At 45.8% G+C, this 17988-nt stretch overlaps 1 protein-coding gene across 2 annotated transcripts in view; it reads left to right on the top strand.

Annotated features, from left to right (window-relative positions):
- Window positions 1-17428, top strand: part of LOC106583259 (lysine-specific demethylase 5B-B) — a 36158-nt gene extending 18730 nt beyond the window's left edge. For both annotated transcript variants that reach the window (XM_014167209.3, XM_014167210.3), the window contains exons 5-26: window positions 2586-2711; window positions 3106-3205; window positions 3402-3502; window positions 3733-3891; window positions 4166-4285; window positions 4487-4645; window positions 4954-5135; window positions 7892-8054; window positions 8138-8257; window positions 8571-8765; window positions 9066-9247; window positions 9624-9748; window positions 10074-10224; window positions 10994-11114; window positions 11355-11710; window positions 12912-13050; window positions 13311-13490; window positions 13895-14053; window positions 14364-14886; window positions 15020-15216; window positions 15684-15938; window positions 16256-17428. In XM_014167209.3, the coding sequence (XP_014022684.1) occupies window positions 2586-2711; window positions 3106-3205; window positions 3402-3502; window positions 3733-3891; window positions 4166-4285; window positions 4487-4645; window positions 4954-5135; window positions 7892-8054; window positions 8138-8257; window positions 8571-8765; window positions 9066-9247; window positions 9624-9748; window positions 10074-10224; window positions 10994-11114; window positions 11355-11710; window positions 12912-13050; window positions 13311-13490; window positions 13895-14053; window positions 14364-14886; window positions 15020-15216; window positions 15684-15938; window positions 16256-16390 (3948 nt within the window). In that variant the 3' untranslated portion in view covers window positions 16391-17428. The remainder of the gene's footprint in view (window positions 1-2585; window positions 2712-3105; window positions 3206-3401; window positions 3503-3732; window positions 3892-4165; window positions 4286-4486; window positions 4646-4953; window positions 5136-7891; window positions 8055-8137; window positions 8258-8570; window positions 8766-9065; window positions 9248-9623; window positions 9749-10073; window positions 10225-10993; window positions 11115-11354; window positions 11711-12911; window positions 13051-13310; window positions 13491-13894; window positions 14054-14363; window positions 14887-15019; window positions 15217-15683; window positions 15939-16255) is intronic.
- Window positions 17429-17988: the final 560 nt, after the last annotated feature.

Here is a 17988-nt window from a genome sequence, read left to right as displayed (position 1 = left end):
TGGCTCAGGTAGTGCAGCTCATCCAGGATGGCACATCAATGCGAGCTGTGGCAAGAAGGTTTGCTGTGTCTGTCAGCGTAGTGTCCAGAGCATGGAGGCGCTACCAGGAGACAGGCCAGTACATCAGGAGACGTGGAGGAGGCCGTAGGAGGGCAACAACCCAGGAGCAGGACCGCTACCTCCGCCTTTGTGCAAGGAGGAGCAGGAGAAGCACTGCCAGAGCCCTGCAAAATGACCTCCAGCAGGCCACAAATGTGCATGTGTCTGCTCAAACGGTCAGAAACAGACTCCATGAGGGTGGTATGAGGGCCCGACGTCCACAGGTGGGGGTTGTGCTTACAGCCCAACACCGTGCAGGACGTTTGGCATTTGCCAGAGAACACCAAGATTGGCAAATTCGCCACTGGCGCCCTGTGCTCTTCACAGATGAAAGCAGGTTCACACTGAGCACGTGACAGAGTCTGGAGATGCCGTGGCGAACGTTCTGCTGCCTGCAACATCCTCCAGCATGACCGGTTTGGCGGTGGGTCAGTCATGGTGTGGGGTGGCATTTCTTTGGGGGGCCGCACAGCCCTCCATGTGCTCGCCAGAGGTAGCCTGACTGCCATTAGGTACCGAGATGAGATCCTCAGACCCCTTGTGAGACCATATGCTGGTGCGGTTGGCCCTGGGTTCCTCCTAATGCGAGACAATGCTAGACCTCATGTGGCTGGAGTGTGTCAGCAGTTCCTGCAAGAGGAAGGGATTGATGCTATGGACTGGCCCGCCCATTCCCCAGACCTGAATCCAATTGAGCACATCTGGGACATCATGTCTCGCTCCATCCACCAACGCCACGTTGCACCACAGATTGTCCAGGAGTTGGCGGATGCTTTAGTCCAGGTTTGGGAGGAGATCCCTCAGGAGACCATCCGCCACCTCATCAGGAGCATGCCCAGGCGTTGTAGGGAGGTCATACAGGCACGTGGAGGCCACACACACTACTGAGCCTCATTTTGACTTGTTTTAAGGACATTACATCAAAGTTGGATCAGCCTGTAGTGTGGTTTTCCACTTTAATTTTGAGTGTGACTCCAAATCCAGACCTCCATGGGTTGATAAATTGGATTTCCATTGATTATTTTTGTGTGATTTTGTTGTCAGCACATTCAACTATGTAAAGAAAAAAGTATTTAATAAGATTATTTCTTTCATTCAGATCTAGGATGTGTTGTTTAAGTGTTCCCTTTATTTTTTTGAGCAGTTTATATATATATATATATATAGTTTTAGCTGTTGAGAGAATTTATTTTCCATTAAATATCTGCTCCAAGATGGAAGCAGGGTCAATTTTATAAATGGGTCAACTGTACAAATATTTGGCAGTTATTATTTCCTGCATTAAAAGTGTAGAAGTGACTCGTCACTCCCTGCTCTCTCTGTATGTAGAGCATCACCCTAAATTAAGCTAATACCAGCCAATCTCATTAACTGTCCTACTGCAGAGAAGGCACGTCAGAAGTGAACTGGCACTCATGTGGCCTCTTTTCCACACTGCTCTGTAAGTTTGATATTTGGCCAGCGATTATGTCAAATGATGTATTCAGTAGGTCTTAACTGCAGTAGATCTGCTTTGTTCCTTGGTATAACGAGGAGTTGAAGGAGCCTGGGTTTTGCATACAAAATGAGTTGTATGCCAGATGAAGCCTGGGACTTTTAAAAAAGCATGACTTGAATCCTGGCAACAAACCAACCATTTTTTTTAGCGAGCTCTCCTCCCCATTGGGTTATTTTTGTAGAACTTAGTACTGTTTTCCTCTTTCCGTGTTTATTTTATTGAAGGCCTCAGTTGTCTCTTGCAGCTTCTCTGATTGTACCTTGGGGCCCTGGTTGGGCTTTGTGGTTAGCAGCAGCTCATCCTCTCTCTGCAGTGCTGCATGCCTCTCTCTCAGCCTGCTGGCGTTGACCTCCGCTGATCCCCTCCCTCTCCTCCCCTTTCACCCTCCCTCCTCCCTCTCGCCCCACCCTCCCTGTGTAGAGGCCTAGCTGTCTCTGGCCTGGCTGCTGCCCTCACACTGTCCTCCTGATACAGCAGAGACAGCAGAGCGTCAGTGTTCCCAACCCCCACCTCACCTCAGTGTTGCTGCCTGTCTTCCTCTTTGTCATGTGAGTGGTGTCAACAGAAAGACCAGAGACCATGTGTTGATCTGGCAAGACAAAAACAAGTATCAACAGTTGAAGTTTGAATTAGGAGGTTGAATTTATTATCAAGCCATGGTATTCAACAACTCAATTACAATTATTTTGTTCAAAGGCAACAATGAATGATTGGAAATCAAACCCCCAAAGGAACTGTTAGACAACTAGGCACCTAAACAACCACATGGCCCTGCCTCTGTTTATAGATGCCTAGTTTGTTCTTGGCAAATGGAATTTGTCACAGCATAAAAGTAGTAGGATTGACAAGGAGCAAGCAAAGCACTTTCTTTTGTCATTCAACAGAATGATTGTCATTTGCCTCATTATTTTCAAACAACATGTTTGATACATCTGAAAATGTGTTAAAGTTCTACATGCCCACTCACTCCCCCATGTCTCCCCTACAGAAGCCTACCCTGACCAATGACACCAAGGATACGGACTACATCCCCCATGACCTGCCCCAGCGCCAGTCTGTCCAGCCCCTGGAGACTTGCAGCATCGCTCGCAGAGCCAAGCGCATGAAAGCTGAGGTGAACCTCTTCCAGGGTCCCCATAAGTAAACGTTCTACCTCCGTCAGTGGCTCTGCTTCCCCATAAGTCACAATTCTAACCCACGATAGTTCCCGGGAACCTAATAAAACAGCTTTATCCGAGTCAATGTGTGACAAGTCCAGTGGCACAATTTACCAATGCAGACAAGCGGCGCTTCGCAGCTTTGTGTGTGTTTCTGGATATCGACAAAAAGAGCGTGTGTGTGTGTGTGTGTGTGTGTGTGTGTGTGTGTGTGTGTGTGTGTGTGTGTGTGTGTGTGTGTGTGTGTGTGCGTGCAGAGGTGACCTCTACAAAAATATGTTGCTTTTCCTTCATTTCCTGTCATAGTCCACATGGCATGAAGCCCTCCCTTTTCTCCCCTCTCTCTGGCAGGGAGGCTGTATGAAGACTGAGACAGCGGAGGACTGTGAGAACCGGCCCAACCTCAGGCGGAGGATGGGTTCCTATGTGGCCAAGCCAGAGCCACAGCTCGGTAAACACTGTCCTTTGGCAAAGTCTAGTGCAATGTGAAATAATGTCATATTTTTCATGAACAAATGAAAATGTTTCTCTGGTTTAATTTAAGTTTAGATAATTATTAGATTTTAAATCTATATAAGAACAGGGTTGTGTTGATATGAATACATACTGTATGCCCTGGCCTGCATTAACCATGTGATGTCTTTCAGTGCTAGTGAAACCTGTTGAGTTGAAACTGGAACCCACTGAGCACGAGGATCCAATAACAAGTGACAAAGAAAGCGTGTTTAGTAAGAAAAACGACCCCGCAGTGAGTAAAGTATGTTTATATGCTGAGCTAATCAAGGCTAATTGTCTCTTCATTATGACTATGATAATAATCTTAATGGATAGCATTTATTCAGGTCTCTCACAAAAGTACAAATGATTGAGTTCTTTATATTTTAATGGTTAGTTAACTAATCCCATCCACCCACCTGGGTGGCATTTTTGCTGATTAGTGGATAAGAAGCCTCATTGTCTTGTCTGTGTCTGTCTCAGGTGGATCAGTACATGTGTCTGGTGTGTGGCAGCGGGAGCGAAGAGGACCGCCTGCTGCTGTGTGATGGCTGTGATGACAGCTACCACACCTTCTGTCTGATCCCGCCCCTCCATGATGTCCCCAAAGGAGACTGGAGATGCCCCAAGTGCCTGGCTCAGGTGACAGACATGCTCCCGCTCTCCCCCAGCCCCAATTACCGTACTACACTGTCACTCTGTAAACTCCACACACCCCGTCCACTGGGGAAGCTGATTACAGAAGCAGCAGTAGACTTGTATTAAAGCTAAACAAAAGCATACTAAACCTCTGTATTGTAGTTATCTTATATACCGGAGCTTCTCAGTAGAATCCTACTCCTGTTGGTGTTCGGCAAGTGTAACTTCATGTTGATATTTGCTACATTAGTGCTTCTCATCCTTGTCTTCCCTACAGGAGTGTGGCAAACCCCAGGTAGCCTTTGGCTTCGAGCAGGCTGGCAGGGACTACTCCCTACGCACTTTTGGGGACATGGCTGACTCCTTCAAGTCAGACTATTTCAACATGCCGGTTCATGTGAGTTTGACAGCAGATGTACTGTCCTCATCAGTATTATGTTCAGCAGGGACAAAACAGAAAAATATTCCTATTAGACAAGTTTTAAGATGGAACCTCAGTTTCATTTTGCCTACTTAACCCCCACCTGATATCAGCTCATCTAAACTCAGCCTGTAGTTGATTTGATTTGATGTAATGGTTTTTCTCTCTGTTTGTCAGATGGTTCCCACAGAGCTGGTGGAGAAGGAGTTCTGGCGACTGGTCAGCACCATTGAGGAGGACGTCACTGTGGAGTACGGAGCAGACATCGCCTCCAAGGAGTTTGGGAGCGGCTTCCCCATCAGGGGTGGACGATTCCAAGTCTCCCCTGAGGATGAGGTACACAAAGGCTCTCCTCTTACAAGTTAACATATGCTAGGTATTGGGATGATTCTGAAGTTGACTGTACCACAACATCATGGCAACAGTACACAATTTCAGACCAAGAGAACTGTCGTGGAAAAAAAATCTCGCAAATAGTTCTATAGCTCACAACCCCCATACATCCATGCTCTTAGAGACTGTGGTAGCACTTGTGGCTTATATTTAAGGTGATATTGGAGTTCTACAGGAGATTAAGCCCTAGCCAATATCACCCGCAGTTGAGTCGAGCCTTAACTTGTACTTAACTTGTCTCTGACCCATAGGATTACCTAAGCAGTGGCTGGAACCTGAACAACATGCCCGTGATAGACTCCTCGGTGCTGACTCATGTTACGGCTGACATCTGTGGGATGAAGTTACCCTGGCTGTATGTGGGCATGTGCTTCTCCTCCTTCTGCTGGCACATTGAGGACCACTGGAGCTACTCCATCAACTACCTGCACTGGTACATAAAGGCTGCCCCACAGGCCACTAGTATGGGACTGGAGTTTTACCTGACCTTGTAACTGGACCAGAAAAATCTCCTGGCCCCATGGTATAATGCCCTGTATAGGTCGAAGCAAATGGCCTCCGCTTCTTTCATTTTGAGGAATCTTGTCAAACCCAATTGCTTGCTTAGTATTGGAGTTAGTTTATTGGTTGACATGGTATTAAACACAAGAATACACTTCAATCTTCAGAGTGATCAAATCAAATTTATTTATGAAGCCCTTCTTACATCAGCTGATATCTCAGTGCTGTACAGAAACCCAGCATAAAACCCCAAACAGCAAGCAATGCAGGTGTAGAAGCACGGTGGCTAGGAAGAACTCCCTAGAAAGGCCAGAACCTAGGAAGAAACCTAGAGAGGAACCAGGCTATGAGGGGTGGCCAGTCCTCTTCTGGCTGTGCCGGGTGGAGATTATAACAGAACATGGCCAAGATGTTCAAATGTTCATAGATGACCAGCAGGGTCAAATAATAATAATAATCACAGTGGTTGTCGAGGGTGTAACAGGTCAGCACCTCAGAAGTAAATGTCAGTTGGCTTTTCATAGCCGATCATTCAGAGTATCTCTACCGCTCCTGCAGTCTCTAGAGAGTTGAAAACAGCAGGTCTGGGACAGGTAGCACGTCCCGTGAACAGGTCAGGGTTCCATAGCCGCAGGCAGAACAGTTGAAACTGGAGCAGCAGCACGGCCAGGTGGACTGGGGACAGCAAGGAGGCATCAGGCCAAGTAGTCCTGAGGCATGGTCCTAGGGCTCAGGTCCTGAGAGAGAACTTAAATTCACACAGGACACTGGATAAGATAGGAGAAATACTCCAGATATAACAGACTGACCCTAGCCCCCTGACACAAACTACTGGAGGCTGAGACAGGAGGGGTCGGGAGACACTGTGGCCCCGTCCGACAATACCCCCGGACAGGGCCAAACGGGCAGGATATAACCCCACCCACTTTGCCAAAGCACAGCCCCCACACCACTAGAGGGATATCTTCAACCACCAACTTACCATCCTGAGACGAGGCCGAGGATAGCCCACAAAGATCTCTGCCACGGCACAACCCAAGGGGGGACGCCAACCCAGACAGGAAAATCACGTCAGTGACTCAACCCACTCAAGTGACGCACCCCTCCTAGGGACGGCATAGAAGAGCACCAGTAAGCCAGTGACTCAGCCCCTGTAATAGGGTTAGAGGCAGAGAATCCCAGTGGAGAGAGGGGAACTGGCCAGGCAGAGACAGCAAGGCGGTTCGTTGCTCCAGTGCCTTTCCATGCACCTTCACACTTCTGGGCCAGACTACACTCAATCATAGGAGCCAGACTACACTCAATCATCACTGAAGAGATGAGTCTTCAATAAGGACTTAAAAGTTGAGACCGAGTCTGCGTGTCTCACATGGGTAGGCAGACCATTCCATAAAAATGGAGCTCTATAGGAGAAAGCCCTGCCTCCAGCTGTTTGCTTAAAAATTCTAGGGACAGTTAGGAGGCCTGCGTCTTGTGACCGTAGCGTACGTGTAGGTATGTATGGCAGGACCAAATCGGAAAGATGGGTAGGAGCAAGCCCATGTAATGCATTGTAGGTTAGCAGTAAAACCTTGAAATCACCCCCTGCCTTAACAGGAAGCTAGTGTAGAGAGGCTAGCACTGGAGTAATATGATCACATTTTTTGGTTCTAGTCAAGATTCTAGCAGCCGTGTTTATCACTAACTGAAGTTTATTTAGTGTTTTATCCTGGTAGCTGAAAAGTAGAGCGTTGCAGTAGTCTGACCTAGAAGTGACAGAAGCATGGATTAATTTTTCTGCGTAATTTTTGGACAAAGTTTCAGATTTTTGCAATGTTACGTATATGGAAAAAAGCTGTCCTTGAAACAGTCTTAATATGTTCGTCACAAGGGGAGATCAGGGTCAAGAAATGCCGAGGTCCTTCACAGTTTTATTTGAGACGACTGTACAACCATCAAGATTAATTGTCAGATTCAACAGAAGATCTCTTTGTTTTTTGGGACCTAGAACAATCATCTCTGTTTTGTCCGAGTTTAAAAGTAGAACATTTGCAGACATCCACTTCCTTATGTCTGAAACGCAGGCTTCCAGCGAAGGCAATTTTGGGGCTTCACCGTGTTTCATCGACATGTACAGCTGTGTCTCATCTGCATAGCCGTGAAAGTGAACATTATGTTTCCGAATGACATCACCAAGAGGTAAAATGTATATTGAAAACAATAGTGGTCCTAAAACGGAACCTTGAGGAACACCGAAATTTACAATTGATTTGTCAAAGGACAAACAATCTACAGAGACAAACTGATATCTTTCCGACAGATAAGATCTAAACCAGGCAAGAACTTGTCCGTGTAGACCAATTTGGGTTTCCAATCTCCAAAAGAATGTGGTGATTGATGGTATCAAAAGCAGCACTAAGGTCTAGGAGCACGAGGACAGATGCAGAGCCTCGGTCTGACGCCATTAAAAGGTCATTTACCACCTTCACAAGTGCAGTCTGTGCTATGATGGGGTCTAAAACCAGACTGAAGCGTTTCGTATACATTGTTTGTCTTCAGGAAGGCAGTGAGTTGTTGCGCAACAGCTTTTTCAAAAGTTTTTGAGAGGAATGGGAGATTCGATATAGGCCGTTTTTAGTTTTTTTTATATTTTCTGGGTCAAGGAGTGACAACAGTCAGTGTTTATGACAAACTGGCATATGTCCTCAGGGGAGAGCCCAAGACGTGGTACGGCGTTCCGGGGTATGCTGCGGAGAAGCTGGAGGGGGTGATGAAGAAACTGGCCCCCGAGCTGTTCGAGTCTCAGCCTGACCTCCTGCACCAGCTGGTCACCATCATGAACCCCAACACACTCATGAACCACGGTGTCCCCGTAAGTACCACACACACACACACACACACACACACACGCCGTGAGTATATTTTTACCGTGACTTCATACCCACTCTTCTCTAGATCTATCGCACCAATCAGTGCGCTGGCGAGTTTGTCATCACTTTCCCTAGAGCCTACCACAGCGGATTTAACCAGGGCTTCAACTTTGCTGAGGCTGTCAACTTCTGCACCATGGACTGGGTATGATGACTTGAAGTCCCTCATCAATAGCATACATAAGCTAATAACTGGAAGCTGTTTCTATTGAGCAGTGGTCATTACACCTGGTCCTGGAGAGCTACATGATGTACAGGCTTATCATGGTCTGGATGAACTATACATTTGCTCAGTCAGGTGTGTTAATGCTGGGCTTGAACAAGAGGCTGTATACCTTGTAGCTCTTTGGATCAAGTTAGGGTATTACTGATGTAACCAGCACTGTATACAGCTCAGCTCGATAGTGTTAAATGGATAGTACAGTTTCAACCCAAAGCCTCCTGCTCTGTCATTTCAGATGCCCATGGGCCGCATGTGTGTGGACCACTACCGACAGCTGGACAGGTACTGTGTCTTCTCCCACGACGAGATGGTCTGCAAGATGGCGTCCAAGGCAGACACCATGGACGTGGCCCTGGCCTCGGCCGTGCAGAGGGACATGACCGTCATGCTCCAGGAGGAGGACAAGCTGAGGGACAAAGTCAGCAAGATGGTGAGAGGCCTCTTATGCTGGCACACTTTCATTTGATTTTTGAATATCAATGTTTTTTTCCTTCTGGTTTCAAATTGACCAATACTGTGCCCCATGCCATTCAAAGCATCTAAGTTGTAATTGGATAACATCATTAGAGAAGCAAATGGCCACAGTAAACTTTGCTCCAATAGTGTCTGTCCCTGAGTCATCCATGTTTCTCCTCCTAGTATGACACTACTGGTGTGGGTCTGTGTGATCTCTGTGACACTAATCTGTGGGTGTGTGTTTATGACACGACTCATCTGTCTGTGTCCCCAGGGCGTGCAGCAGTCCCAGCAGGTGGAGTACGACCTGCTTCCAGACGAGGAGCGCCAGTGTTCCAGGTGCAGGACCACCTGCTACCTGTCTGCCCTCACCTGTCCCTGTAACCCTGGCCAGCTGGTGTGTCTGCACCACGCCCAAGACCTCTGCTCCTGCCCCCCCAACAACCTCACACTCAAGTAGGTCTATCAACAGCTAAGTTGGTGCTAAATACCCACATTAAAATGTTTACATTCATCCCACATTTGACAGAAACGGGCAATCAACAGAAGCTCATGTTAATATTGCCATTAGTTTTACAGATCCAATGCACAAATTATAACACTTGTTTTGCAGTGTAAGTGAAATGCCCCTTTAAGAACATCTATCAACTTAAAGGGTCGATTTCAGAGTGAGCCACATTGAAATGTCTAAAGGCCTTCTAGAACCTTCTGATGAAAAACAAACACGTGTCACCTGACCAGAAAATAAACAGTTGTGACAGCTGTTACTCAGCCAAGATTCCAGTCTTCAGAAACATTATAGACCTGTGTTTACCTGGTTGTGTGTCTACAGCTTCAGGTTTACCATGGCTGAGCTCTACCCCATGATGGAAGCAGTCACTCTGCGTGCCGAGTCCTACACAGGCTGGGTCTCCCATGTCACTAACATACTGGAGGCCAAACAAGACAAGAAAAGCAGTAAGTACTAACCCTAAGTAGGATACCTCTTTGGGTTCAGGTGTCTATGGAATTGGAATTGGTCATAACAAAACACAAAATTAGTGTTGCTTATTTGCATAACCCCAAGTGGACAGGATGTTCTCAAATGTGTTATGGAATGTTTTTTACTTCTCTTCACCCAGATATGTTGCCATTGTCTAATGAAACACATAATACCAGAATATATTATTCTCTACCCTTTGCTAATAATACAGTTCACTTGATCATTTACCATGATTCTTTGGATGCATTGATGACTGTCTAAAGCAGTGTTCTGAAGCACAGTTTGTCTGTTTGTGTTCAGGCTTGGAGATGCTGCGATCACTGGTGGAGGATGCGGCGGTGAAGCAGTTCCCTCAGAGTGACCTCCTACGGCAGCTCTGCGCTGTTACCCTGGATGCTGAGAAGTGTGCCGTGGTGGCCCAGCAACTGCTCAATGGGAAAAGGCAGACCAGGTGGGCTACACACACACAATTTCTATTATTAAAAAAATAAAAAAATAATTCACCTTTATTTAACCAGGTAAGCCAGTTGAGAACAAGTTCTCATTTACAACTGTGACCTGGCCAAGATAAAGCAAAGCAGTGCGACACAAACAACAACACAGAGTTACACATGGAGTAAAGAAATGTACAGTCAATAACACAATAGAACAATCTATATACAGTGTGTGCAAATGGAGTAAAGAGGTAAGGCAATAAATAGGCCATAGTAGCAAAGTAATTACAATTTAGCAAATTAACACGAGTGATAATGTGCAGATGTGCAAGTAGAAATACTGGTGTGTAAAAGAGCAAAAAAAAGTAAATGAAAACAATATGGGGATGAGGTAGGTAGTTGTACGGGCTATTTACAGATAGGCTGTGTACAGCTGCAGCAATTGGTAAGCTGTTCTGACAGCTGATGCTTATAGATAGAGAGGGAGAAATAAGTCTCCAGCTTCAGTGATTTTTGCAATTCGTTCCAGTCATTGGCAGCAGAGAACTGGAAGGAAAGGCGGCCGAAGTAGGTGTTGGCTTTGGGGATGACCAGTGAGCTATACCTGCTGGATGCTTTCTAATGTTGAAATCCTTTACCACTTCTAATTTTCGTATTGCTAGCCACATGGTTAGCCAAATGGTCCTAACTAATGCGCAAAGCAATAATGTGCCCTAGTGAAAATAATTTCAGCTTTTGTGCTCTGTAGGTTAGCTGTGTCTCTGATCTTTAGTGTGTTGTTGTCAGGTATCGTTCAGGTGGAGGGAAGTCCCAGAGCCAGAACCTGTTGACGGTGGAGGAGCTCAGGTCGTTTGTCAGGCAGCTGCACAAGCTGCCCTGCAGCATCCGCCAGGCCCCCTTACTCAAGGTACAACTATAGGGCCAGAATATATCCACTACCATCAGAGTGACAATTCCTTTGTTCCTCTCTTCGCTATCACACCTGACTCCGCTCAGCACATTCTTGATTAGTTGATGATGCACTAGGCTGGGAGTCTGTGGCGAAAGCCAACGTACAGCCACAGTGATCTTTCAGGACCATGATAACACTGAACAAAAACAACAGTGTTCATTGATTGACCCTTCTACTTGCTTGTATTTCCCCCAGGACCTGCTTACCCGCGTGGATGACTTCCAGCAGCGCAGCGAGCGGCTCCTCAGTGACGTGGCCCCCAGGCCAGCGGAGCTGCAGAGCCTGCTGGACGTGAGCCTGAGCCTGGATGTGGAGCTGCCCCAGCTAAGCCTGCTCAGGGAGAGGCTGGAGCAGGCACGCTGGCTGGAGGTGGTTCAGGGGGCCAGCAGCCAGCCCCACAGCCTCTGTCTGGACACCATGCGGAGGCTGATAGACCAGGGGGTGGGTCTGGCCTCGCATGCCTTGGTGGAGAGAGCTATGGCGCGCCTGCAGGAGCTGCTTACCATGTCTGAGCACTGGGAGGAGCGGGCGCTCAGCCTCATGGAGACCAGGTGAGAGAAGGGAGGAGGAGAGCGCCTAAGACAGTACTGTAGTTGAATATGCAAGTTGACTGGTTCTATCCTACATGAAACGATGTACAGGAAAATCTCTTGGTTCAATAGTTGTCACCTTTCATCCTAGCTGTAGTAGTGGTCTACAGCCATGTCTCAGGTCAACTCCTTTCCTAACTTGAGTAATACAAAAACTTTAATAGTAAAGCCATAGACATAATATTTTCATTGGGAAATGGTTACGAGATGCACAAAACAAGATGTTTAAAATAGAATGAGATATGTAAAACAAAATAAAGCGCACTGACATAGTTAATAGTAAATATAGAGCACTGACACCTACCTTGCGAAAAGCTGCTTAGAAGTTCAGCCAGCAGAGAGTGAAAAGTGCAAGGTTTGCATTTGGAGTTGAAAGCTGCTCACTGATGGATTAACTGTATCATTGGGTTGGGACAATGCTCTGCTCAGCTGGCTCACAGAACAGTTTACACACAGGCTCTAGTCGCAGAGCTGGGTCCCATTGCTATTAGGGTAAACTGTGGCGGTCGCCTGTATTGAGACATCTTGGACTATAAGGTCTTATTTAACAACTCTGAACTTTTTGAAATGGGGAAGTTATGTACAGAACACTAATTCCACTGGCCATAAGCAACATTGCATCAGAGGTGGTTTATTCTATTGGTTTGGTTCGTTCTCTTCAGACAGGCTGAACTGTAACTCCTCATAGTGCTAAAGTCAGATTGTTAAACAGCCACCACGAGCACAGAGAGGCGGCTGCCTATCTTCAGACTTGATATCATATGCCACTTTAATAAATGGAACACTAGTCACTTTAATAAAATGTTTACATATCTCGCATTACGGATCTCATATGTATATACCTTCACTATCTATTCTTACTATATATTGGATCTTAGCTGCTCTGTCACTGCTCATCCATATATTTATATATTCTCATTCCTTTACTAGATTGTGTGTATTAGGAGTTGTTAGATATTAACTGTTAGATATTACTACACTGTCGGATCTAGAAGCATAAGCACTTCGCTACACTCGCAATAACATCTGTTAACCATGTGTGTGACCAATAAAATTTGATTTGAAGTGACCACTAGAGCCATATGAACTGTGGGATGTTGTGAAAGGTGTTGACAGTATTGAGTCTACTTGTTTTTTTAAGCCTAGCTTGTATTTTGTCCAGGCCCTGTCACTGTGTGGAAACTCTTGAGGCAGCTCTGCAGGAGGTGGCTAGTATCCCTGCTTATCTGCCCAACTGTCTGCTGCTGAAGGACACGGTGGACCAGGCTAAAGACTGGCTTCAGGAAGCAGACACCCTGCAGGTAGGAGGCTCTTATTGTGTGTCCCAAGTGGCACCCTATTCCCTATGTAGTGCACTACTTTTGAACAGGGCCCTGGTCAAATGTAGTGCACCAGGAAGATAATATATCCTAACATTGGGACATCTCTGAATATAGACCTGTCCTATATTGGTATCTTTTTAAATAACTGCTTCTGGTATGCCAGACTGAAAATAAATAAAAATAAAAGTTGGGTAAGGGGAAAAATAAGCCAGACTGCTTAAGTGTGTGTTTGTGTGTAGCTGGGAGGCCGTATCCCTGTGCTGGATACCCTGACTGACCTGGTGTCCCGGGCCAAGACCATCTCTGTCTGGCTGGACCCTCTGGCTCGACTGGAGGCCCTGGTCTCTGACGTGCAGGCCTGGAAGGAGAGCGCCGCCAAAACCTTTCTAATGAAGAATTCCCCTTACTCCCTGCTGGAGGTAAACTACCTACAACAATCTAATGCCAAAACACATAATCGGACGCCTTAGGGGTTGTTTCACTAAATAGTCAGTCTGCCCCAAATGGCACCCTATTCCCTTTATAGTGCACCACTTTTGACCAGACTCCTATGGGTGCTGTGATGATACTGTAATCTGTGCAGGATGCGAATGAATCTTTGGTTAAAACGTCGCTACGGGCTAAATGTTTTGCACTAAGTTGCCAAATGGTTGTTTGAGAGGCAAGCCTAGTATTGCCGTAGATTAGTTTCAAGTTAAACCTGCCATACCTCTTGCTTAATGCATTATTTCATGGATTTGGTTTATTTCAGTGCCGATGATGTTGTTCATCTTATCCTGAGTTTTTGGGGGATTTGGCTCATTGTCTCCTTTGTGTGTTTTAGGTGCTGTGCCCCCGGTGTGAGGCTGGGACGGGGTCTCAGAAGTCAAAGTCTAAAAGGGCAAAGGATGTGGCCCAGTGCAACAAGAGAAGTGGAACTTGGCTGGACTGCCTGAGTGATGTGGAGAATGCCCTCTTAGAGAGCAAGGACTCCGCCTCTGCTGTACGTGCTGCTCTTACTCAGTCTGTCTGGACATGTTTTTTTTAACCAAAAGCAGACCATTGAACTTACTGATTTAACTTCCAACATATTCTAAAGATACCCACAACACCCAACTATTGCAATCAGTGAAGCCTTCACATTGATATGAGCACCCATGATATAAAGGTGCATATCATTAAATGTATGGTTTGATACAGTATTGTAATTCCATATACTATAACTGTGTAGGTTACTGTTTGGTTACATGTATGTTGATGTAGTAAGTATTGCATTTTGTCATGCCAACCTGTGCTGGTTCCCCTTCCTGTAGATGGCCACTCTAGCCGAGGTACGTCAGAAGGAGATGGAGAGTCTGCTGGCTCTCAGGGCCTCCAATGAGTCCAAGCTCCTCCAAGCGGGCGACTGCGGGGCGTTGAGGGTGTGCGTGTGCCACAATGCCCCGTTGGGCGCCATGCTGCAGTGCGAGCTCTGCAGTGACACCTTTCACCGCAGCTGTGTCTCAGGCTCCAACCAGGACCCCCAACCCAACCATGCCTGGCTGTGTCCCCATTGCCGGCGCTCTGAAAAGCCACCTCTGGACCGGGTGCTTCCCCTGCTGGCCTCCCTGCAGCGCATCAGGGTGCGGCTGCCTGAGGGAGATGCCCTACGCTTCCTCATCGAGAGGACAGTCCGCTGGCAGCACCGCATGCAGCAGGCCTCCGCAGAGGGGCTGCTGGGGGTGTCTCTGATGACATCACATCAGCGCTGGGGCTCATCCAGTCCCATCTCGGCTCCATCTCGGGAAACATACAGCGCATCATTTTACATGGATCACCAGTGCATTCCTCTACAGGGTCCGTGTCAGGCTAGCAACATCTAATATAACAATCAATGTCTAACACATATAAAATGTATTACACATTAGGGAAAAAATGAACTATTCCTTTTAAGGGCTGTGTTGAACTGTGTTATTGGTGTGTGTTTCAGGACTGAGCCCTGAGCTGGAGGAGCTGATGGTGGAGGGCTTCCTGCTGCAGGTGACTCTGCCTGAGACCCAGCAGCTGTACATGTCCCTCAGCAGACTGGACTCCCACAACCTCACAGACAGCCCCTCTCCCCAGCACAGCACAGAGCAGGACCAACACCAGCACAACCCTCAGGGAGGGAGCCCCCCTCACATCCAGGTAACATACTAGTCTACTACTGTGTGGCACAGCTCAGATAGCAGGTCAACCACTTGGTTAAAGGGTTGTTTTGACATATTTGAGACTTTTCTGAACATTTGTTCATCATGTTGACCTTTTTTTTTAAATTATTTTGAATGAATTTATTTGGGTGAACAATAATGTAAGATCTGCGCTGGATCCCAGAAGATGCCACTTAAAAGCATGAATTAAAACACTTACTTCCAAAGTGGTCCACGATGGTAAAACAAACATCTAATGATTTAAAAGACAAAGTTACAAAACATTTACATTCAAACAAAATTACATTCATACATACAAAAACATTACATTCAAACAAAATTACATTCATACATACAAAAACATTACATTCAAACAAAATTACATTCATACATACAAAAACATTACATTCAAACAAAATTACATTCATGTGTGTGACTTAAATGCGTGTTTACTGTTTTTACCAGAACGGCGTAGCCTGTCTCAAGAAGGAGGCTGTGAACGGCAAGCGGACCAAGCGGTGCATGGAGGAGGGCTCTGAGCGCAAGGACAAAGCCAAGAAGCCCCGCAAGAAGAAGCCCAAGATGAACAAGGAGAGGAGCCAGGAGGCCAAGGGGACCTGTTCACCCACCGCCACTCACTCTGACCTCTCCCTGTCGGACTCTGATGAAGACTTCACCCTGTGCGCTGCACAGTGGTGCAGAGAGCCAGAGGGGAAACAGGTTAGCATTAAACCCCCCCTCCACTGCATTATGTTGTGTTTTCCCACACATCACATTGTTTTAGCAATTACACTAATAAACTTATTGTAGTATATTGAAAATAGTATGATTTGTATTTAAAGGAAGATTCCACCCAAAACTATATTTTGGTATTTGTTTCATTAGTCCATTGTTGATATAGTCCCAAACTGTTTTACATGTAAGCAATGATGTTTTCAAGATGTATAACTTTCAAAATACAGATATACAGCCGGTATGATGTATTTTGCATCATATGATGCTGCGTTGTGCATTATATTTCCCTCTGTTTTTCTCAGGTGAATTGGGTCCAGTGTGATGGCAGCTGCCAGCAGTGGTTCCACCAGATCTGTGTGGGAGTGTCTGCAGAGCAGGCAGAGAAAGAGGACTACATCTGTATCAGCTGCACACAGCCAGACCACACCAGGGAGTGAAGACCAGTTTTAAAGGGTCATCCGTTTTAGTTTAGTCACAGCTCTGGGTGTATAACCACCCAGTTATTTCCCTTCCCCATTCTCAGCTATGCTCTGGCACCACCACCTCATTGACCTTCCTGATCTAGCTCTTCTTGGTGACAACAGTGCTCCTTCCTCCTCCTTCCCAGCCCAAACTGCTTTTCAGAGCTATTGAGACTCTTCCATTGCTGTTTTGTTATAGTGGCTGGCTTTATACAGCCAATCAACTTCATCTTTCCAATCATCAACAACATGATGCAGATTGTACTGCGCGAGATTCCAACTGTTTACGAAGCAGAATGAAGTGGAGGAAACAGGACATTTTCACTTGACTGACTTTACTTGCATGTGTAACAAGACAACGCAGGGATTTTTCAACCAGAAGAAGTCAATTGGACAACATTTTTGGAACCCAGTTTTTGTACATGCATCTGAACAACAATGTGAACCTTTTTTCTTCTCTTGTAGAGCTAATATTATTTATCTGAGCAATAACTGAATTGTTAATTTGAGTTCAGTTTGTCTGAGCTATGTTTGTGCTTAGAAATGGGTCTATACTATAGAACCTATAGAGCGCCCTTGTAGGTTGAAAGTGATATTTGACTTGCAACATGGCTAACATAAGGAACTGTGTGAATTAACTGCCACGGGTATCATTAGACTTTTTTCCTCCTTTGGGTAAATATGATTAATGCGTTGCAGTTTGCATAAGAAATAAAATAATTTGTTCCCACAAGTATGTTGTCTGTATTTTCTCAGTGTAGAAGCTATCCTAACTCAAGTAGGCATTTAATATCTGAGTTCCATTTAATTATCTGAAGAATAATGGGATTATAATGGCTGAGAATAATCCACTGGTGTACTGTGAGTGGGCTAAACATGATACATGAGATATTTGCTACTTTCAAATATGTAGGATTATATCATCCAAAAACAACTTTCAAAAATTCCTACTGTACATGTCAACAAGCCCTACTGTTAACATTCTAATCTTCCAATAAAATATTACAAATTGTATTATTCAGCTTGTGCTGATGCTTGGCTATTTATTTCCATATTTGTATCTAAATGTAACAATTCATAAGGAAATCAGTCAAATTGAAATAAATTCATTAGGCCCTAATCCATGGATTTCACATGACTGGGAATACAGATATGCATCTGTTGGTCATAGATACCGTTGAAAAAAAGGTAAGGGGTGTGGATCAGAAAACCAGTCCATATCTGGTGTGACCACCATTCTCCTTCGCATAGAGTTGATCAGGCTGTAGAATGTTGTCCCACTCCTCTTCAATGGCTGTGCGAAGTTTCTGGATATTGGCGGGAACTGGAACATGCTGTCGATGAAGAGCACCCCAAACATGCTCAATGGGTGACATGTCTGGTAATATGCAGGCCATGGAAGAACTGGGAAATGTTCAGCTTCCAGAAATTGTGTGCAGGTCCTTGAGACATGGGGCTGTGCATTATCCTGAAACGTGATGGCGGCGGCTGAATGGCATGACAATGGGCCTCTGGATCTCGTCACGGTAGCTCTGTGCATTGAAATTGCCATTGACAAAATGCAATTGTGTTCA

This window comes from Salmo salar, chromosome 22 (assembly GCF_965601325.2).
Source record: "Salmo salar chromosome 22, fSalSal1, whole genome shotgun sequence".
Classification (NCBI taxonomy): Eukaryota; Metazoa; Chordata; class Actinopteri; order Salmoniformes; family Salmonidae; genus Salmo; species Salmo salar.
This window is presented reverse-complemented; position numbering and strand designations above follow the sequence as displayed.